We start from the raw sequence: 22866 nt of genomic DNA, 5'->3' as shown, positions 1-22866 counted from the left end.
TCTTACTGAGGGAAGGAGGTTGTTGGCCAAGATCTCGCGATACATGGCCCCATCCATCCTCCCCTCAATACGGTGCAGTCGTCCTGTCCCCTTTGCAGAAAAGCATCCCCAAAGAATGATGTTTCCACCTCCATGCTTCACGGTTGGGATGGTGTTCTTGGGGGTTGTACTCATCCTTCTTCTTCCTCCAAACACGGCGAGTGGAGTTTAGACCAAAAAGCTCCATTTTGGTCTCATCTGACCACAACACTTTCACCCAGTTCTCCTCTGAATCATTCAGATGTTCATTGGCAAACTTCAGACGGGCATGTATATGTGCTTTCTTGAGCAGGGGGACCTTGCGGGCGCTGCAGGATTTCAGTCCTTCACAGCGTAGTGTCTTACCAATTGTTTTCTTGGTGACTATGGTCCCAGCTGCCTTGAGATCATTGACAAGATCCTCCCGTGTAGTTCTGGGCTGATTACTCACCGTTCTCATGATCATTGCAACTCCACGAGGTGAGATCTTGCATGGAGCCCCAGGCCGAGGGAGATTGACAGTTATTTTGTGTTTCTTCCATTTACGAATAATCGCACCAGCTGTTGTCACCTTCTCACCAAGCTGCTTGGCGATGGTCTTGTAGCCCTTCCAGGCTTGTGTAGGTCTACAATCTTGTCCCTGACATCCTTGGAGAGCTCTTTGGTCTTGGCCATGGTGGAGAGTTTGGAATCTGATTGATTGATTGCTTCTGTGGACAGGTGTCTTTTATACAGGTAACAAACTGAGATTAGGAGCACTCCCTTTAAGAGTGTGCTCCTAATCTCAGCTCGTTACCTGTATAAAAGACACCTGGGAGCCAGAAATCTTTCTGATTGAGAGGGGGTCAAATACTTATTTCCCTCATTAAAATGCAAATCAATTTGTAACATTTTTGACATGCGTTTTTCTGGATTTTTTTGTTGTTATTCTGTCTCTCACTGTTCAAATAAACCTAGCATTAAAATTATAGACTGATAATTTCTTTGTCTGTGGGCAAACGTACAAAATCAGTAGGGGATCAAATACTTTTTTCCCTCACTGTATATAAACTTCCGACTTCAACTGTACACAAGCAGCCAACTCTGCTGCCCCATGTACATAGAGACATTAAACACTGGACACTTCCCGTTTCTTTTATACTGTTTTTCACACTGTGTATTCATATACTGTATTATTCACATAGCTCATTCTAATATTTCTACTACTGTACATTGCATTTTTGTTATAGCGCTTATACACACGCTTATCTCAGCTCGTTACCTGTATAAAAGACACCTGGGAGCCAGAAATCTTTCTGATTGAGAGGGGGTCAAATACTTATTTCCCTCATTAAAATGCGTTTTTCTTGATTTTTTCGTTGTTATTCTGTCTCTCACTGTTCAAATAAACCTACCATTAAAATATAGACTGATCATGTCTTTGTCAGTGGGCAAACATACAAAATCAGCAGGGGATCAAATACTCCCCCCCCCCCCCCCCCCCCCCCATTTTGTTATGGCAAACCTAAATAAGTTCAGAAGTAAACATTTGTTTAACAAGTCACATAATAAGTTGTATGGACTCACTCTGTGTGCAATAATAGTGTTTTTAACCTGATTTTTGAATGACTACCTAATCTCTGAACCCCACACATACAATTATCTGTAAGGTCCCTTTCCAATGCCTCGCACAGAAGGGAACCTGTTGGTAGACATTGAATAACCCATTGAGCATGGTGAAGTTATTAATTACACTTTGGATGGTGTATCAATAAACCCAGCCACTACAAAGATACAGGCGACCTTCCTAACTCAGTTGCCAGAGAGGAAGGATACCGCTTAGGGATTTCACCATGAAGCCAATGGTGACTTTAAAACAGAGTTTAATGGCGGAGACAACTGAGGATGGATCAACAACATTGTAGTTACTCCACAATACTAACGTAACTGACAGAGTGAATAGAAGGAAGCCTGTACAGAATACAAATATTCCAAAATGTGCATCCTGTTTGCAACAAGACACTAAAGTAATAATGCAAAAAATGTGGCAAAGCATTTAACTTTTTATCCTGAATACAAAGTGTTATGTCTGGGGCAAATCCAATACAAGACATTACTGAGTACCACTCTCCATATTTTTAAGCTACATCATGTTATGGGTATGCTTGTAATCGTTAAGGACTGGAGAGTTTTTCAGGATAAAAAAATTAACAAAATGGAGCTAAGCACAGGCAAAATCCTAGAGGAAAACCTGGTTGTCTGCTTTCCACCAGACACTGGGAGATGAATTTACCTTTCAGCAGGACAAGAACTTAAAACACAAGGCCAAATCTACACTGGAGTTGCTTACCAAGAAAACAGTGAATGTTCCTGCGTGGCCAAGTTAGTTTTGACTTAAATCTACTTGAAAATGTATGGGAAGACTTGAATGGCTGTCTTGCAATGATCATCAACCAATTTGACAGAGCTTGAAGAATTTTGAAAAGAATAATGGGCAAATGTTGCACAATCCAGGTGTGGAAAGCTCTTCGAGACTTACCTAGAAAGACTCACAGTTGTAATCGCTGCCAAAGGTGCTTCTACAAAGTATTGACTCAGGGTTGTAAATACATATGTAAATTAGATATTTCTTTATTTAATTTTCAATAAATGAGTAACATTTTCTAAACATGTTTTCACTTTGTCATTATGGGGTATTGTGTGTGTAGGTGGTTGAGAACAAAAAAAATGATTTAATCAATTTTGAATTCAGGCTGTAACACAATAAAATGTGGAATAATTCAAGGGTTATGAATACTTTCTGAAGGCACTCTACTTTACTTAAGTTTTCCTGTATCATACTGGCCACCAACTTGTGATGTTATTAGTCACAGTCTGTTCTTTCTTCCAGCCCCCACAGGTGAAGTCCCCTCTTCCTCCAGCCCGCCTTGACTCTCCTGACCCAGCTTAGCCCACCCTCGCCTGGCCTGTCTCAGCTCCAGCACCTGCTCAGCTTCAGAGCCCCAGTCCTCCGCCCCAGACACACCCACCTAGAGCAGCCTCATACTCCACCAAGAGCCTCTTACACTGGTGAATCTCTCTGCTCAGCAGCATGGCAGGTCGAGGAGGACCAGCACGGACCAACGGCGCGGCGGCCAGCAACAAGATCTGCCAGTTCAAGCTGGTGCTGCTGGGAGAGTCAGCGGTGGGCAAGTCCAGCTTGGTGCTGCGCTTCGTCAAGGGCCAGTTCCACGAGTACCAGGAGAGCACCATCGGAGGTGAGTAGGGACACTGTTTGCATTGGGATTGTTATTCTTCTGACTGTGTCTTAGTCATGCTTAGTGTTTGTGTTGATTTATTGCTGTCCTTGTGTTGAGTCAGTATCATGTTATAAAGATCAAATAGAATGGAAGTGTGAATGTGTAGTAGACTGAAGGAAGACCATTTACAATGCCTTCTTAACTGGGGCTGTGTTCAAGGCCAGATCAGGAGCAGACCTGAGCTGCAGAACCAGTTATTTCTTGGCAGCTGATCACCTGACTCTCGCATGAGCAGCCAAACCTCTCAGACTGACACTTTAAATATGCCACAAGGAGTGGGATGTCCTGACTCTTGGCCACAGAAAGCCTTATAGAGAATGTTCAAACTGAAAACAGAAAATAGATATGTGCTAGAAAGAGGTACTTGTCATCTGTCTAATAACGTATGTATTGACTTAATGCTAGCCGGAGTGGAGCAGAGAGAAGGGGGTCTCTCTCTGTGGACTCTTTAAAACAGGAAGGAAGTCGGTCAACAATGGGATTTTGTCCTGGAACTTCTCTAATAGCATCTGGAAACCAATACTTGATGGCTCGATGGATACCTGTCCTCAAAGAGCGCTCACGTTTCTATAACATTCAAAGAATTCCACTGCAAAAGTTGGGTAATGAGTAACTGTCTTTTCAGCTTCACCTAGTGTTTTAAACCTACACACAGATGTTGGGAACTTTCATTATGATTTAGCGTTTTTTTTTTTTTACACCGAGTCACATCATGCAGCAGGAGCCACAGTAGGGTGAGGCTGGAGAGACAGGATGCTCGGTGCTTACACTAGCCAAAGCCTTAGGACGAGTCAGCATTTTGTTTCTTTTTTTTAAAACCTGTCGTCAGCTGCCTGGTCTAAGGTCACCAAGCTTTAGTATGGAGCGGGCTTCCTCTATGAGCGCTGCTGCACATTTCCCTCAGCCATGTGACACAATTCAAATTCAAACCCTCAACAAGTATCCTTTGCTCTCGTAACTGACACTTCTCTAGATATATATAATATAGCTCTTGTGTGAAAAACAAACATCCATTGTGAAATCTATCTTTGTCATGTACACTGCTCAAAAAAATAAAGGGAACACTTAAACAACACAATGTAACTCCAAGTCAATCACACTTCTGTGAAATCAAACTGTCCACTTAGGAAGCAACACTGATTGACAATACATTTCACATGCTGTTGTGCAAATGGAATATACAACAGGTGGAAATTATAGGCAATTAGCAAGACACCCCCAATAAAGGAGTGGTTCTGCAGGTGGTGACCACAGACCACTTCTCAGTTCCTATGCTTCCCGGCTGATGTTTTGGTCACTTTTGAATGCTGGCGGTGCTTTCACTCTAGTGGTAGCATGAGACTGAGTCTACAACCCACACAAGTGGCTCAGGTAGTGCAGCTCATCCAGGATGGCACATCAATGCGAGCTGTGGCAAGAAGGTTTGCTGTGTCTGTCAGCGTAGTGTCCAGAGCATGGAGGCGCTACCAGGAGACAGGCCAGTACATCAGGAGACGTGGAGGAGGCCGTAGGAGGGCAACAACCCAGCAGCAGGACTGCTACCTCCGCCTTTGTGCAAGGAGGAGCAGGAGGAGCACTGCCAGAGCCCTGCAAAATGACCTCCAGCAGGCCACAAATGTGCATGTGTCTGCTCAAACGGTCAGAAACAGACTCCATGAGGGTGGTATGAGGGCCCGGCGTCCACAGGTGGGGGTTGTGCTTACAGCCCAACACCGTGCAGGACGTTTGGCATTTGCCAGAGAACACCAAGATTGGCAAATTCGCCACTGGCGCCCTGTGCTCTTCACAGATGAAAGCAGGTTCACACTGAGCACATGTGACAGAGTCTGGAGATGCCGTGGAGAACGTTCTGCTGCCTGCAACATACATATACATATACATATACGTCATTTAGCAGACGCTCTTATCCAGAGCGACTTACATGAGCAATTAGGGTTAAGTGCCTTGCTCAAGGGCACATCGGCAGATTTTTCACCTAGTCGGCTCGGGGATTAGAACCAGCGACCTTTCGATAACTGGCACAACGCTCTTAACCACTAAGCTACCTGCCGCCCCATCCAACATCCTCCAGCATGACCGGTTTGGCGGTGGGTCAGTCATGGTGTGGGGTGGCATTTCTTTGGGGGGCTGCACAGCCCTCCATGTGCTCGCCAGAGGTAGCCTGACTGCCATTAGGTACCGAGATGAGATCCTCAGACCCCTTGTGAGACCATATGCTGGTGCGGTTGGCCCTGGGTTCCTCCTAATGCAAGACAATGCTAGACCTCATGTGGCTGGAGTGTGTCAGCAGTTCCTGCAAGAGGAAGGCATTGATGCTATGGACTGGCCCGCCCGTTCCCCAGACCTGAATCCAACTGAGCACATCTGGGACATCATGTCTCGCTCCATCCACCAACGCCACGTTGCACCACAGACTGTCCAGGAGTTGGCGGATGCTTTAGTCCAGGTCTGGGAGGAGATCCCTCAGGAGACCATCCGCCACCTCATCAGGAGCATGCCCAGGCGTTGTAGGGAGGTCATACAGGCACGTGGAGGCCACACACACTACTGAGCCTCATTTTGACTTGTTTTAAGGACATTACATCAAAGTTGGATCAGCCTGTAGTGTGGTTTTCCACTTTAATTTTGAGTGTGACTCCAAATCCAGACCTCCATGATTTGATACATTTGATTTCCATTGATAATTTTTGTGTGATTTTGTTGTCAGCACATTCAACTATGTAAAGAAAAAAGTATTTAATAAGATTATTTCATTCATTCAGATCTAGGATGTGTTATTTTAATGTTCCCTTAATTTTTTTGAGCAGTGTATTTCATCAAATCACAAGTGTTTTTTTCCTGTGCAGGATACATTCACACGCGCAAAGAACTGGGTGAAGGAGCTCCAACGACAAGCCAGCCCCAACATCGTCATTGCACTGGCAGGGAACAAAGCTGACCTTTCCAACAAAAGAGCTGTGGACTTCCAGGTACTGAGGAACACCTAACAGTTAGATGCTGCTCCCACTGGACTATTAGTGGGAAATGTTAAGGTTGTTTAAACAGTAGAATGTCTACAAATGACATTTTTATCATTTCTGTTGATATTCATGAATGCTCACAAACTCTCAAAACGTTGGGTTATTACTGAGTGTATCTATATGTTTGTGATAGACCTCTAAAGATCTCTGTCCTTCCTTTGTTTTTTTGTAGGAAGCACAAGCGTACGCAGATGACAACAGTTTGCTCTTCATGGAGACTTCAGCCAAGACGGCCATGAACGTCAATGAGATCTTTATGGCCATAGGTACGTGTACCACATTATTATGTGTGCATGTATACACTGAGTGTCACACCCTGGCTCTGGGGACTCTAGTATGTTGAGCCAGGGTGTGAGTTTTCATTTGTTTATGTTCTAGTTGTTGTATATCTATGTTGGCCAGGGTGGCTCCCAATCAGAGACGGCTGTAGCTCGTTGTCTCTGATTGGGAGTCATACTTAGGTAGCCGTTAGGCATTCATTATTTGTGGTTTCTTGTTCCGTGTGGGTTTGTTTATGTAACCAGGGACGTCACGTTTTCGTTTTGTTGTTTTGATCATGTGATCATTCTAATAAATAAAATGTTCGCTTTCAACGCTGCGCCTTGGTCCTCCTCTATGAATGACGATCGTGACAGAAGAAACCACCAAGATGTGACCAAGCAGCGTGTCCAGGAGCCATCGCCAGGGAGATCCCTAACAGATCTCCTTCGCCTCCTCGACTGGGTCAAGCCGAGTGAGGAAGAGAAGGGCTTGACATTGTGGCAGAAGGGCGAAAGGCTGGCGAGGGACATGGAGACCTGGTCCACGGGTAGGGGAGACGCCCAGAATTTTTTTAGGGGGGGGCTAACGCCGTGGACGAGGGGCCAGCAGGAGACCGCGGCAGAGCGGCCCAGCGGATTGGCAGAGGAGGCCGCCAGGTTACGGGGGCCACTGGTCGAAGAGGGGGTGGAAGATGTAGAGGCACGGCGAGAGGTACTGGCGTGTGTTGCCACTCCGGTCCGGCCTGTTCCTGATCCCCACGTAGGGCCAGTGGTGTGGGTTCCCAGTACGGTCCGGCCTGTTCCTGCCACTCGCACCAAGTCTACGGTGCGCATCGCCAGCTCGGCCCGGCCCATTCCTGCTCCCCACACCAAGTCAGTGGTGCGTTTCGTCAGCCCTGTCCGGCCCGTTCCTGCTCTCCGCACCAAGTCTGTGGTGCGCGTCGCCAGCCCAGTCCGGCCCATTCCTGCTCCCCGCACCAAGTCAGTGGTGCGTTTCGTCAGCCCTGTCCGGCCCGTTCCTGCTCTCCGCACCAAGTCTGTGGTGCGCGTCGCCAGCCCAGTCCGGCCCGTTCCTGCTCCCCGCACCAAGTCAGTGTTGCGCGTCGTCAGCCCGGTCCGGCCCGCTCCTGCTCCCTGCACCAAGTCAGTGGTGCGTTTCGTCAGCCCGGCTCGGCCCGCTCCTGCTCCCCACACCAAGCCAGTGGTGTGCGTCGTCAGTCCGGCACGGCCGTGCCTGTTCCACCGGTGGCGGGTCCGGCACCGGTCAGGTGCTGCGTCACGCCGGAGCTAGAGCAATCCGCTCCACCAGTGTTCAGTTCAGCTCCGGTCAGCAGGGCCAGACCGGACCAGGGGTACTTTGGGGGGTTAGAGAAGGAGTGGGGGTCATGTCCGGAGCCGGATCCGCCGCCGAGGCGGAGTGCCCACCCGGTCCCTCCCCTGTTGTATTTGGTTGGCACGGTCGGAGTCCGCGCCTTTAGGGGGGGGTACTGTCACGCCCTGGCTCTGGGGACTCTAGTGTGTTGAGCCAGGGTGTGAGTTTTCATTTGTTTATGTTCTAGTTGTTGTATATCTATGTTGGCCAGGGTGGCTCCCAATCAGAGACGGCTGTAGCTCGTTGTCTCTGATTGGGAGTCATACTTAGGTAGCCGTTAGGCATTCATTATTTGTGATTTCTTGTTCCGTGTGGGTTTGTTTATGTAACCAGGGACATCACGTTTTAGTTTTGTTGTTTTGATCGTGTGATCATTCTAATAAATAAAATCTTCGCATTCAACGCTGCGCCTTGGTCCTCCTCTATGAATGACGATCGTGACACTGAGTATATCAAACATTAGGAACACCTTCCTAATATTGAGTTGCACCCCCGCTTTTGCCCTCGGAACAGCCTAAATTCTTTGGGGCATTGACTTTATAAGGTGTCAAGCGTTCCATAGGGATGCTGGCCCATGTTGACTCCAATGCTTTCGACAGTTATGTCAAGTAGGCTCGATGATCTTTGGGTGGTGGACCATTCTTGATATACACAGCAAACTGTTAAGCGTGAAAAACCCAGCACATACACAATCCAAACCCAGCACATACACAAATCAAATGTTATTTGTCACATGCGCCGAATACAACAGGTGTAGACCTTACAGTGAAATGTTTACTTACAAGCCCTTAACCAACAATGCAATTTTAAGAAAGAATACCAATGCAAATAGTCTGGGTAGCTATTTGATTAGATGTTCAGGAGTCTTATGACTTGGGGGTAGAAGCTGTTTAGAAGCCTCTTGGACCTAGACTTGGCGCTCCGGTACTGCTTGCCGTGCGGTAGCAGAGAGAACAGTCTATGACCAGGGTGGCTGTAGTCTTTGACAATTTTTAGTTGTAGTTGAACCTTTTTAGCAGTTGTAGAACCTGACTGATGTAACCAGTCAGGATGCTCTCGATGGTGCAGCTGTAGAACCTTTTGAGAATCTGAGGACCCATGCCAAATCTTTTCAGTCTCCTTAGTGGGAATAGGTTTTGTCGTGCCCTCTTCACAACTGTCTTGGTGTGCTTGGACCATCTTAGTTTGTTGGTGATGTGGACACCAAGGAACTTAAAGCTTTCAACTTGCTCCACTACAGCCCCGTCGATGAGAATGGGGGCGTGCTCGGTCCTCTTCTTTTTCCTGTAGTCCACAATCATCTCCTTTGTCACACATACACAATCCATGTCTCAACTGTCTCGAGGCTTAAAAATCTGTCTTTAACATGTCTCCTCTCCTTCATCTACGCTTGATTTTGAAGTGGATTTAACAATTGACATCAATAAGGGATCATAGCTTTCACCTGGTCAGTCTGTCATGGAAAGAGCAGGTGTTCATAATGTTTTGTATACTCGGTGTACATTTCTTCCCAGAACAAATTAAATGTGTAGAAACCATGAAGGCTTCCTACTCACTGTTTCTTTTTTTTCCTTCTCCTGTAGCCAAGAAGCTTCCTAAGAACGAGCCAGCAGGTGGAGCCAGTGGCCGGGCCAGTGGCCGGGCTGGAGTGGACCTGCAGGAAGCCGCCCCACAGGCTGGTGGTAGCAAGTGCTGTGGAGGTGGGAACTAACCAACTGGACCGACACACCAACCAACCTGCAGTATCAACCAACTGACCAGACCAGCTGACAAACACATCCCACGGTCAAACCAACCGACGGTCTGACCAACCCCCATGCACCAATACTGCACTGATCAACTGATAAGCAAACCAGCTCACAGGCCAATCAACTGTCAACACACAACTCCAAGGTTCCAATGATCCGACCAACAGACATGACACAATTATGACCAACATGATGACCTAAAACTGTTTTAACTTATCCGAGGACATAACAACCCAGTATCTGCAACGAAACTATGGACATCTGACAACACCCAGGCAAAAAACAACAACCCCACTTAGGGAGGAAAAAAATATCAATCCTTACCAATCGCACATAACAGAGCACTGCTCTTCTTTGTTTCACTGTATTTCTGTAAGAAAAATAAAAAATCAAACGCAACTGGGAGGAATAATGAACAGGCTCTTTGGCCCTCTCCTTTCTGTCTCTCCCTCTCTCTTGTCATTTCTTTACCATAATACTACAGTATTTCAACGTATGTCTTCTGTCACTGTTCTAACCCTGTTTAGTTTGGTGGTGGGTGAATGTAGCAATTCTCATGATTTAATTTTGTCTTGTTCCCGATCGTCACCCTTGGGCAAAAGAAGGGAGAGTGTTCAACTCCTCAACCCCAAATAAGGAGTTAGGAGAACAGTTGTTTCCTTCCAGATATAGCAGTTGTGTAGATGAACTGAACTATTACATTGTTATTATTATTGTTATTACTTTCACTTATTTTTGGCACAAGTTAAACAGTATGATTTCAAAGACTAGACCACCTAAGGTTTTCCAATCATTAATCTATGATATCCAACCATATACATAGTGCATTAACATCATTGTCACCAATAAGTCATTTTTAGTATTAATATAATGTCTCTGAATCATTCATATACAATGACGAAAGTGGAATAAAACACAAAGCAAGATTTGTTTTCCTGACCAAAATCACAATTGTGTATTGAAAACATGTTGCTATTATTTGTATAATTATTTTCTTCAAATATGTAACCAATCAGTAGTTACTGTCAATACAATACCTTCCCAATCTCAACATGATACTTTGTCATTCTCAATTATTTTTGTCATGTAAAGATGTCTTTTTTATTTGTATACAATTATTTTGTTTCTGAAGATTCTCTGGTATGGGGTGCACTGGTTCTGTCATCTGTTGTGATTTCAGATTTTATCAGTTTCTTTTGCTTTTCTTTTTCTCTGTTCTTTTTTTACTTTTTCATATCGGGGAGGGATCGTCTGTTATGACATCAATGATTAGCACAACAGTACCTTCAGCTGTCACTGCTGTGAGATGGGGGACATGGGGAGGGCAGGGGTAAACAAAGCAAAACAACATTGTAATTTTACCAATAAATAAGGGGGGAGGTATCTCATTGTCTGCCTGTCTTCTCATTTGTTGTATGACAATGGGTATTCGAGTAGAAGATTTTTCACTTAGTTTTCACCTAACAGCTATGAGTATCTTTACCGACATGTTGGGCGTACCGTAGTTGTTTCCAGTCATACAGAAGCCTTTGTTCTCTAATTCTCGATCTTCTCTAATTCTCAATCTCATCAATAGATCCTCATCAGTCTAAGAAGCCAGCTGAGCTCAGTGAGATTCTTTCTGCTGAAAAATCTCACACTATGGTCTGACTGAATTCCTCACATTCCTGCTCCACAGTCGTGGTCGTCGTCGTCCCGCCAGTGGATTTAGTTGGCCAAAACCCCTTTGCTCTCTCTCTGACATGACAGTAATGGCTGGGGCAGATTATACTTTACCAGACTAGTTGTAAACAGCTGTTGCCCCAAAGCTGAAACCTTTCATTTCAAACGCAAAGAGATAAGTACACATTTTAAGTTATTTCGATTATTTATCCTACATGTTACACAAGAACCTCTCACAACAGTCCTCATTGAAGTTAGAAAGTTAGTGTGCTCTACTGACCTCTACTGGATCGTTAAAGTAGAATTTATACTCAATGGTGGTCAATAAATAGTGTAGCTAATTCAACACAGTGTAATTCTGTATTGTTCTATGTAAATGCATTTGTATGTTTTCATTGCAAACTTTGACAATTCCGGCTACTTTCAATACTTTAGGCAGACTGCAGGGGCCACTGAGACTACAGTACCCATACTGCCTTTCTTCAAATCCAGGGCGAGGGGAGAGGTGAGCGACCCAAAAAAGGGGTGGAGTGGAACCAATGATGTGTATACGTACCATTGAGTGGAACAGGCTGCAGTGAAGCGTGCGTTTTGATATGTCGGACCCGGCGGCACAGACATTTACATTTACATTTTAGTCATTTAGCAGACACTCTTATCCAGAGCGACTTACAGGAGCAATTAGGGTTAAGTGCCTTGCTCAAGGGCACATTTACGTCATTTAGCAGATGCTCTTATCCAGAGCGACTTACAAATTGGTGCATTCACCCTATAGCCAGTGGGATAACCACTTTACCATTAAAAAAAAAAAAATTTGGGGGGGGGGGGGGGGGGGGTAGAAGGATTACTTTATCCTATCCCAGGTATTCCTTAAAGAGGTGGGGTTTCAAATGTCTCCGGAAGGTGGTGAGTGGCTCCGCTGTCCTGGTGTCGTGAGGGAGCTTGTTCCACCATTGGGGTGCCAGAGCAGCGAACAGTTTTGACTGGGCTGAGCGGGAACTATGCTTCCGCAGAGGAAGGGGAGCCAGCAGGCCAGAGGTGGATGAACGCAATGCCCTCGTTTGGGTGTAGGGACTGATCAGAGCCTGAAGGTACGGAGGTGCCGTTCCCCTCACTGCTCCATAGGCAAGCACCATGGTCTTGTAACGGATGCGAGCTTCAACTGGAAGCCAGTGGAGTGTGCGGAGGAGGGGGGTGACGTGAGAGAACTTGGGAAGGTTGAACACCAGACGGGCTGCGGCATTCTGGATGAGTTGTAGGGGTTTAATGGCACAGGCAGGGAGCCCAGCCAACAGCGAGTTGCAGTAATCCAGACGGGAGATGACAAGTGCCTGGATTAGGACCTGTGCCGCTTCCTGTGTAAGGCAGGGTCGTACTCTCCAAATGTTGTAGAGCATGAACCTGCAGGATCGGGTCACCGCCTTGATGTTGGCGGAGAACGACAGGGTGTTGTCCAGGGTCACGCCAAGGCTCTTCGCACACATCTATCGCTCTCCAAGGGAACCTGGAGAGCGATAGATGACAAGGATATTAAGCTTAAATGGGCTAGTGACTGTGACAGCGTGGAATTCAAATGAGGAGATAGACAGATGGGTTAGGGGAAAAATGGAGAATGACCACTTGGGAGAGATGAGGATTCCTGTGCCACCACCCCTCTGACCAGATGCTCTCGGGGTATGCGAGAACACATGGTCAGACGAGGAGAGAGCAGTAGGAGTAGCAGTGTTTTCAGTGGTAATCCATGTTTCCGTCAGCGCCAGGAAGTCGAGGGACTGGAGGGTAGCATAGGCTTGGATGAAGTCAGCCTTGTTGGCAGCAGAACGGCAGTTCCAGAGGCTGCCTGAGACCTGGAACTCCAGGTGTGTGGTGCGTGCAGGGACCACAAGGTTAGAGAGGCAGCAGCCACGCGGTGTGAGGCGTTTGTGTAGCCTGTGCGGAGAGGAGAGAACAGGGATAGGCAGAGGCATAGTTGACCGGCTGTAGCAGATGGCTACAATAATGCAGAGGAGATCGGAATGAAATGAACTAAACATCTGGGAAAGGAGAGAGCAAGGCCTCCCTCACCAAAAAAAATATAACTCTCCCAACTTCCACCTCAGAAACTATAATTGTTTCACTGAACCACCCGAATAAAACTCTCCCAACTTCCACTTTAGAAATTAGAATTGTTGTAACCTACAGCGGTTCAATGTTTCAAGGACTAGACTCAACTTACTTTATTCAGCTAGCTAACTATGACGCCATAGCTAACTAGCATGCTAGCATCCAATAACACACAGTTTAGCACCAATACTTGGTTACAACAAACTACAAATAGTGTGTTAACACACTAAACAGATAATTTGTGTCCGTGTCTAGTTCTTTCATAACGCAGCAATGATTAAACGTTGGCTAGCTAGCACAAAGATATTGTATTTAGCTACTACAGTACAGCTAGCTGGTAGTGTTGGCTAGCTAGCAATGGCTGCTGTGTTGACTTTGTTTGAAAAACGGCGTCGCTGCGAACGAATGTAGCTGGCTAAAAGGATATTGTATTTAGTTGCTACCGTTGCTAATAGCTACTAGCCAGCTAGTCCAGGAGGTGAGTTGGCTAGCTAGCTAGCTTCGTGTTACACCTGGCACCGCCGAATACAAAAGTAACCTACAATAACTACATACAACAACTACCCACAACAGCCCACGATGCCTACCTATAATACCTAACTACAATCTAAATACATAGTTTAAGCCTTACTCGACAAAGCCCAAGCTATGTATAAAGCCAAACTTACCCAACGCCAGCTATCTGGGTGGCAGACTGCAATCAGTAGCTGTAATTAAGTACAGCAGCTACCAACCACCTAACGTTAATGCCTCGGATAATGAAGTTAGAAAAACAGCTGAATGGTAGGTAGCTAGCTGGCTCAATTACAGGTACTCTTAAGCGTGAAATAACATTGGAAACAACTAACCACAGTTGCTAAAAGTTACCAGTAGCTACCCGCCATTCAGCTGTCTTGCAACCCCGGCTACATCAAGCTCAGTCTGGTGGGACTGCTGGGGCGGGATCTGGATCGGGGAACAGTGACCCAGTCAGACCAGGTCTTAGCCAACAACAGCGGGCGAGTCAGAAATAAGCCCAAGTCAGAGCTTTTCCACGGGTGAAAAAGCTCGAGAAACTCGGAGTCTTCTCCGCTTGCAAGGTAGCTAAATAGCTAACGTTAGCTATATGGCTAGGCTAGCTAGCATAGCCAAGTTCACCAAAACAATTACTAGCTAACTAGCCATTTCCCCTACTTGCACAACCATCTAAACAAACAGAAACAAAACACCATTATCATTTGCATTTGGTTTCTAACATGCAATAATATCCTTCATAAATGTATATGGCGTACATGCGTAGCTAACGTTACTGTCAAGAATATAGTTATCAACAGCAAGGCTAACCAACTTTGGTAGTAGCTAGCTAGGCAGCCAACTAGCATGAATCTGTTTTATTATGCTAGTGTGGGCTTCTGATTTATTTTCCTCTTATCTTTAGGCTAGTGACACATGCAAGTGCAATGGCTGGAAGAACCCAAAACCGCCGCCAGCCACCCGTAGTATGGACTTACAGCAACAAGCGGCCAGCCTGAGCGAGTCCTGCCGCAGCTGCGGGCATGCACTGGGTAGGCTGCCTTATGACTCAACACTAGTTTGAAGGATAGATATGCTTCATGATCACACTGAACCTAATGTCATCAATACACATCATAGATATAGAATGTGTATGCTATTCCATAATAGCAATTATGATCATATAAATTGCACAATGTAGGTTTCAGCCTCATCTCTTTATTGAGTGAGTAGTACAAAAGAAATGTATGCACGCATGACTGTAAGTCGCTTTGGATAAAAGCGTCTGCTAAATGGCATATTATTATTATTTATTATTTAGTAAAGTAACAATCCTTAGCTATTCCCCCTTTAAAGGGGCAGTCAGCAGTTGCTACATCCATTTTTGTGCTTATAAATTAATGATATGTACCTATTGATTCTTGAAGACTATAACTTATAAATGCTTAATGAGCTTAGTTCAACTGTCCTACCCCATCAGAACCCAAAATAGAAGCTTGTTTTACTCCAATGTTTGTAAACAATGTAAATGTAAAGAAACACTGTATAGCCTAAAAACATGGTTAAAACAATCATTTTAATATCATGGATGGTCAGTCCTTGCATACGTAGCTCTGTCTATGAATTTGAGAGTAGTTACTTTTCTCCAGCCCCATTCATAAACTTTTTACCTAAACAGTTGTGTGGAGTTCCTTTGTTATTGTTTCAACTGCTGATTGACACTTTAAGATGCTGATCTGTTATTGAACCCCTCCTGTGCAGCGGCCCATGTGTCCCACCTAGAGAACGTGTCAGAGGAGGAGATCAACAGGCTGCTGGGGATGGTGGTGGATGTGGAGAACCTCTTTATGTCTGTGCACAAGGAGGAGGACACTGACACCAAGCAGGTCTACTTCTACCTCTTCAAGGTATGACATCACTTCCCTCCATTCCAACCAGACAGACAAGTGTAAATGGCCATAACCTCCACTTTCCTGCCACTGGAGTCAATATCTGGCTTTGCACATCTTGACCCTCTCTCTCTTTTCATCTCTATCCCCCAGCTGCTGAGAAAATGCATCTTGCAGATGAGTCAGCCGATAGTGGAGGGATCATTGGGGAGACCCCCCTTTCAGAAGCCCAACATAGAGCAGGTAGACAAGTCTCCTTCCTACCTGTTTGTCAAGCTGTTCTTTCCTTCTTGCCCAACAGTAAAATATTTTTTGTACAAGTTTGTTTTATTTTGTTTCTCAGGGAGTGTTGAACTTCGTTCAGTACAAATTCAGCCACCTGGCACCCAGAGAGAGGCAGACAATGTTTGAGCTCTCCAAGATGTTCCTCCTGTGCCTCAACTACTGGAAGCTGGAGACTCCCACACAGTTCCGCCAGCGGTCCCAGAAGGATGATGGCACAGCCTACAAAGTGGACTACACCAGGTGTGTGTGACATCTGTTGTGGAAAATGTTTGTTTTTTTGCAATGAATTGCATCTTGTTTTTTGTTGTTGTATTGCATCTTGTTTATTTTCTGTTAATGTAGAGGTCTCACTGCTGACTTCTCCTTTTGTTCCCATCAAAAGTGACTCACAACTACTGTAATCTAATCTGTGTCTTGTTTCCCAGGTGGCTGTGCTACTGCCATGTCCCCCAGAGTAACGACAGCCTGCCGCGCTATGAGACCACCCAGGTGTTTGGCCGCAGTCTGCTCAAGTCAATCTTCACCGTGACGCGCCGCCAGCTCCTGGAGAAGTTTAGAGTGGAGAAGGACAAGCTCCTACCAGAGAAACACACACTAATCCTCACACACTTTCCCAAGTACGTGGTGTCACGTTGATACTTATTGTGTTTCTCCCTCGAGTTACAATCAAACCAAGATTCTGGAGTGAGTGAGATGGACGCTGTGAATCTGTGGATTGTAACAAAGTGTTTGTGTCCCAGGTTTCTGTCTATGCTAGAGGAGGAGATCTATGGGGAAAACTCTCCCATCTGGGAGGCTGACTTCACCATGCCTGCCTCAGAGGGGGGCCAGCTGGGTCACCAGTTAGGTAGGGGGTACCTGTTACAACTAAATAAGTGGTTCTCATAAGATCCATAAAGGCACTTATAGGTTGTACAACATGTAATGTGTGATAATATTATACTTTTCCCTCTCTCCATTTTCAATAATCCTGTCTGGTCTCGGTCATTGTCCTGTGTTTCTGATCCTGGCAGTGATCAGCCCTGCTGCAGTGTCGGGTTCGCCCTCCATCTCTAAGGGCATGAACAGTGGCTCTTCGCTAGGCAGTCTGGGGCTGGACTCTGGCGTGGCCGAGCCCATAACAGGTCAGTAACTCTGGCAGCCCCGCCAAGCTAACTTTTGCTTTGTACTGGGTGTGAAGTAATAGCTGACGTTTGTTTTTATGTCTTACCTGTTGATGTGGGAGCTTGTATTTCCAATGCCTCCGTGTGATAGCCTCAGACACATAAACATCATATAAATTCATGGTGGTTATAGTAATGTTTTGTACTGTTTCCCCTCAGGAGAGAAGAGGAAGCTTCCAGAAGCTCTGACCCTGGAGGACGCCAAGAGGATCAGGGTGATGGGCGACATCCCCATGGAGTTGGTCAACGAGGTAATGATGACCATCACTGACCCGGCTACCATGTTGGGCCCAGAGGTAAGTGCTGCCCAAGACTGAGACGCGTCATTTAATGTCCATTCGCCAGTGCAACATGAATATTTATGTTGACTGATATGTTTTATCAAGTCTAACATCTAAGTATGGAAACGGGATGTTTGTTAGAATGAATATAATAATGAACTATGTTGATAATCACTGTCACTCTCTGCTAGACGAGTCTGCTGTCTGCCAATGCTGCTCGTGATGAGACAGCCAGGCTGGAGGAGAGGCGGGGCATCATAGAGTTCCATGTCATAGGGAACTCTCTTTCCCAGAAGTCCAACAAGAAGATCCTGATGTGGCTGGTGGGCTTGCAGAACGTCTTCTCCCACCAGCTGCCTCGCATGCCCAAAGAGTACATCACACGCCTAGTGTTTGACCCGTACATAGACAGTTTAACAGTTTCTCTCTCCTGTTATGTCTTCAGTGAAGCTTCTTGAAATGAGCTTTTTTTGACCATTTCTCCCCACTCTCTTGGACTGTTCTCTGTCCAGGAAGCACAAGACGCTGGCCCTAATCAAGGATGGCCGTGTCATCGGGGGCATCTGTTTCAGGATGTTCCCAACCCAGGGCTTTACAGAGCAAGTCAAGGTATGGACACACCTCTCCTTTACATGCAACAGCACAAATACTGAAATAAATTAGCTGGGTAAGTTGGACTTAATGGCTTGTTATTGTACTCACGGTATCTGTCAGAGTTTGAATGTATGTGTTGGACCAAGAGGCCGACATTTTCCCCTGATTGTTTGCCATTGTGGTTTCAGGGCTACGGTACTCACCTGATGAACCACCTAAAGGAGTACCACATCAAGCACAGCATCCTGTACTTCCTCACCTACGCTGATGAGTACGCCATTGGCTACTTCAAGAAGCAGGTATGGTATAGGATGATAACATGTACCTCTCTCTCTACCTCACCTCTGACCTCTCCCCTCTGGCTTGTTTTGTCATCACAGGGATTTTCCAAAGACATCAAAGTGACGAAGAGTCGTTACCTTGGTTACATCAAGGACTACGAGGGGGCTACCCTCATGGAATGTGAGCTAGATCTAACACTTTATGTTTACCCTTTACAGTTAGCTAATTTCGTTATTTATCGCCTTCAGATTTGTGCCAACCTGGACTCAGTGATTGTGTCGTCTAAAGTGTATGCCCCTGAGCTGAAGAAAAAGGTCCCCAGACCCAGGAAAAGGTTTGACATCGTTGACAGAAGACCTCAGGTGAGTTCAATTCTGTTCATGCACAGAAACTTCGGGACTTTTACACCCCGGGAAGAAAGGTCCAGTAGAATTTGTATCCGCAGCCTTTCCGTTTATCTTATGTTACTAGGACTATTCTATTGTCTTTTAACATGCTTATATATGGAAATCTACATCAGTATATTTGTTTATATATTTATATCTGAACAGCAATGGGGAATGGAAATGGTATATAAGGAGATTGCCCTGCTGCCCATTCTGGCCATCGAGAACTTTGCCATGGAGACTCCATAGGGAAGAAAACTAGCCAAGAAGTGGAAGGACGTTGACTTTACAGTGGAGGAGTTTAACTTCACCACATACTGTAATAACAAGTTCCCTGGCATGTTCGATTGATACACTATTACACTGGAAGAAGGACTACAACTGGTGTTTTCATGGTTTTCACCTTTCTCTTCCTTTTTCTCTCTGTCTCTTAGTCTGTGTTGCTTAGTCTAGACTACTTTTATGTTCCTTATGCATGATCCTGAAGTGTGTCGTAGTCCTATGACGGGGGAGAGATGCTGTGCCTTGGGTATGGTTGGCCCGGTAAATCAGGTCTGGCCGCCACACTGCTGTAGGCGGTGTGAGGCGGCAGTGTGCTAAAGCATGTTACACAATGGTCAGGGTTAGAATTAGCGCGACAGCTTTGTTTATGCCCAAGGTCCTCTCTCCCTCCCTCACCAGAGACGTGTGGGTTTCTTCTGCTGCATCGCAGCCAAGCACGCAAAAGCATATGAACTTAGCAGCCCTGTTCTAAGATTAACTCAAATTATCAGTTTTTCTATTTTTAGCAAAGTACTATCAGCATCGTCCATATTTTGTCATGAATTTGATTGTGTGAATCTGTACTGTCTTTGTTTTAGCTTGAACCTGAAACGTATGCCCCCTCCTGATACTGCCTGAAACTTGCTGCTATGCACATGTCTATATTGAATGTTATAAATGAAAAATAAAATAATAGATAACTAATAGAAATAAATAATAGAAGTATATAGATTTCACCTTCATTCCTGTCTTCATAAACTCTTGCACAAGATGGCGATCTTAGCCCTCCAATGTTTACTTCCATACCTGCAGTAGAGGGAACTTGTGTTTTTAGATTCCTTCTTTCCCTAACCTGTGCCCTTTAGTTTAGTATGGGGGAAGATTGTGTATGTGGCCATGGTCATCAACAGGTGTCTGTGCTGTTGGCTGCTATAGGTTTCAAGGTATAGGGAGCATTTACAAGCATTTCGCTACACCCACAATAACATCTACTTAATATGAGTATGTGACCAATAATAATGATTTGAGTGTATGAATGAATACTGGCTGTTGTTTTTGGAGCCTGGCCCTGCTGAGATTCCATAACCCCGGGCTGTGTAAGAGTGAGGAAGAGTTAGATATTGCTCTCCTATCCATGGGATATTTCAGTAAAGGTGCATACATTGCTGCACTGTATGTTTATATCAGAAATGAGCAGATATGATCACTAACTGTAATTCAGTCTGCTTACCTGGTTCTCTGGTGGCTAATGAGAAGGTTAGACCTAGAAGGTTGGTCAATGGAACGTTTAAAGGTCAATCACGAAAGGCAATATTTATTTCCAGTGCAAAGTTTTCTTTGCTCCTCAACTCCATCCTTGAAAAAACTTGTTTGGGTTTAGCAACTTCTAAAGGCTAGATTTAGCCATCGACATAATGGCTCCGGAGGGGATGGCTGCCGTTTTACGGGCTCCTAACCAATTGTGATATTTAGTGTTTTTTTGCATTGTTTGTAACTTATTTTGTACATAATGTTGCTGCTACCATCTCTTATGACCGGAAAGAGCTTCTGGATATCAGAACAGCAATTACTCACCTCAAACTGGATGAAGATTTTTTCTTTAATGAGTCTGATGCAAAGAATTTACTGTTTCTCCCAGACCATGCCCAAATCCCTGTCATTCGCATGAAGAAAATACGGAGATATAGGGGGCGCAGATCCGGGTGCCTTGTGAGAATTTGTCGGCGAGTGGGTAACCCGCCTCTACCATCCGTTCTATTGGCCAACTTTCAATCACTGGAGAATAAACAGGATGAGCTCTGTTCGAGACTATCCTACCAACGGGACATTAAAAACTGTAATATCTTATGTTTCACAGAGTCGTGGTTGAACGACGACATGGATAATATACAGTTGGCTGGGTTTTCCGTTGTCACGAACCGGCTCAAAGTTTGTAACAAAAGGGAGACAACGTGGATACAAGGAATACCAAAATATATATTTATTAACTAAAGTAAACTAAGTACAATTAACAATGGTGTGTGTAATCAGTAGTGTAAGTGATTGTTATGCATGCATAAATGTAATAATGCAAGGTGTTGAAAGGTGCCAAAGCCAACAAACAAAAAGCCACAAAAATACCACAACAAAAATCAATAAAGGTGTCTGCATGGAGAGAGCCCAATGAATGACCTCAGCATCCTTTACACACAGGAAGCAACGTTTAAGAGGAAAGAAGAACACAAGACCAGGAGGGAACAGACAGGAAAGATAGAACATGACAAAACCAAACAAAGAGCTGTCAAAGGACACCAGAAACAAAATTGTAGACCTGCACCAGGCTGGGAAGACTGAATCTGCAATAGGTAAGCAGCTTGGTTTGAAGAAATCAACTGTGGGAGCAATTATTAGGAAATGGAAGACATACAAGACCACTGATAATCTCCCTCGATCTGGGGCTCCACCCAAGATCTCACCCCGTGGGGTCAAACTGATCACAAGAACGGTGAGCAAAAATCCCAGAACCACACGGGGGGACCTAGTGAATGACCTGCAGAGAGCTGGGACCAAAGTAACAAAGCCTACCATCAGTAACACACTGCGCCATCGGGGACTCAAATCCTGCAGTGCCAGACGTGTCCCCCTGCTTAAGCCAGTACATGTCCAGGCCCGTCTGAAGTTTGCTAGAGTGCATTTGGATGATCCAGAAGAGGATTGGGAGAATGTCATATGGTCAGATGAAACCAAAATATAACTTTTTGGTAAAAACTCAACTTGTCGTGTTTGGAGGACAAAGAATGCTGAGTTGCATCCAAAGAACACCATACCTACTGTGAAGCATGGGGGTGGAAACATCATGCTTTGGGGCTGTTTTTCTGCAAAGGGACCAGGACGACTGATCCGTGTAAAGGAAAGAATGAATGGGGCCATGTATCGTGAGATTTTGAGTGAAAACCTCCTTCCATCAGCAAGGGCATTGAAGATGAAACGTGGCTGGGTCTTTCAGCATGACAATGATCCCAAACACACCGCCCGGGTAACGAAGGAGTGGCTTCGTAAGAAGCATTTCAAGGTCCTGGAGTGGCCTAGCCAGTCTCCAGATCTCAACCCCAGTAGAAAATCTTTGGAGGGAGTTGAAAGTCCGTGTTGCCCAGCGACAGCCCCAAAACATCACTGCTCTAGAGGAGATCTGCATGGAGGAATGGGCCAAAATACCAGCAACAGTGTGTGAAAACCTTGTGGAGACTTACAGAAAACGTTTGACCTGTGTCATTGCCAACAAAGGGTATATAACAAAGTATTGAGAAACTTTTGTTATTGACCAAATACTTATTTTCCACCATAATTTGCAAATAAATTCATTAAAAATCCTACAATGTGATGTTCTGGATTTATTTTCCTCATTTTGTCTGTCATAGTTGACGTGTACCTGTGATGAAAATTACAGGCCTCTCTCATCTTTTTAAGTGGGAGAACTTGCACAATTGGTGGCTGACTAAATATTTTTTTCCCCACTGTATACAGTGTCTCTGAATTTTTCAATCTACCCTGCAGTATGCAATCGTCGGGACCAGGAACATCTTCCTCCTCATGCACAGACCTAGCATGACCAGAACCCAGGGAAATAACAGTATCAGCCAAAAGAACAGTTTTAACATCCTCTGTAGACTCCCACTGTTCAGTCTCAGAGGAACGTGCATAATAGGGTTTTAACAAATTGACATGGCACAGTTGGTGTGCTTTCCTCCGTTCTGGAGTGGCAACTAGATAATTTTGCTCAGTGTACTGGCGC

The 22866-nt window shown here is 45.2% G+C and overlaps 2 protein-coding genes across 2 annotated transcripts; both read left to right on the top strand.

The window, feature by feature from the left end:
• The first annotated feature begins 2892 nt into the window (after nt 1–2892).
• LOC311098757 (ras-related protein Rab-5C-like) lies at nt 2893–6582 on the top strand. The gene is made up of 3 exons (XM_084139318.1): nt 2893–3254; nt 6143–6265; nt 6489–6582. Exons 1-2 carry the CDS (start codon nt 3089–3091, stop codon nt 6232–6234), a joined length of 258 nt encoding a protein of 85 aa, XP_083995444.1. The 5' UTR covers nt 2893–3088; the 3' UTR covers nt 6235–6265; nt 6489–6582.
• On the top strand, nt 6528–19082 carry LOC311150539 (histone acetyltransferase KAT2A-like; the record flags this gene model as incomplete). The annotated part of the gene is made up of 14 exons (XM_084188019.1): nt 6528–6582; nt 9532–9648; nt 15715–15860; nt 15996–16085; nt 16186–16367; nt 16553–16744; nt 16868–16974; nt 17141–17251; nt 17450–17586; nt 17763–17971; nt 18084–18180; nt 18354–18464; nt 18546–18809; nt 18999–19082. The coding sequence occupies 14 exons, from the start codon at nt 6528–6530 to the stop codon at nt 19080–19082; spliced, it is 1902 nt and encodes a 633-aa protein (XP_084044145.1).
• Nucleotides 19083–22866: the final 3784 nt, after the last annotated feature.

The sequence above is a fragment of the Coregonus lavaretus genome (assembly GCF_964263955.1).
Source record: "Coregonus lavaretus genome assembly, chromosome: 23".
NCBI classification, from domain to species: Eukaryota; Metazoa; Chordata; class Actinopteri; order Salmoniformes; family Salmonidae; genus Coregonus; species Coregonus lavaretus.
The sequence above is the reverse complement of the archived record's forward strand: the minus strand, read 5'-3'. Positions and strand labels throughout refer to the sequence as shown.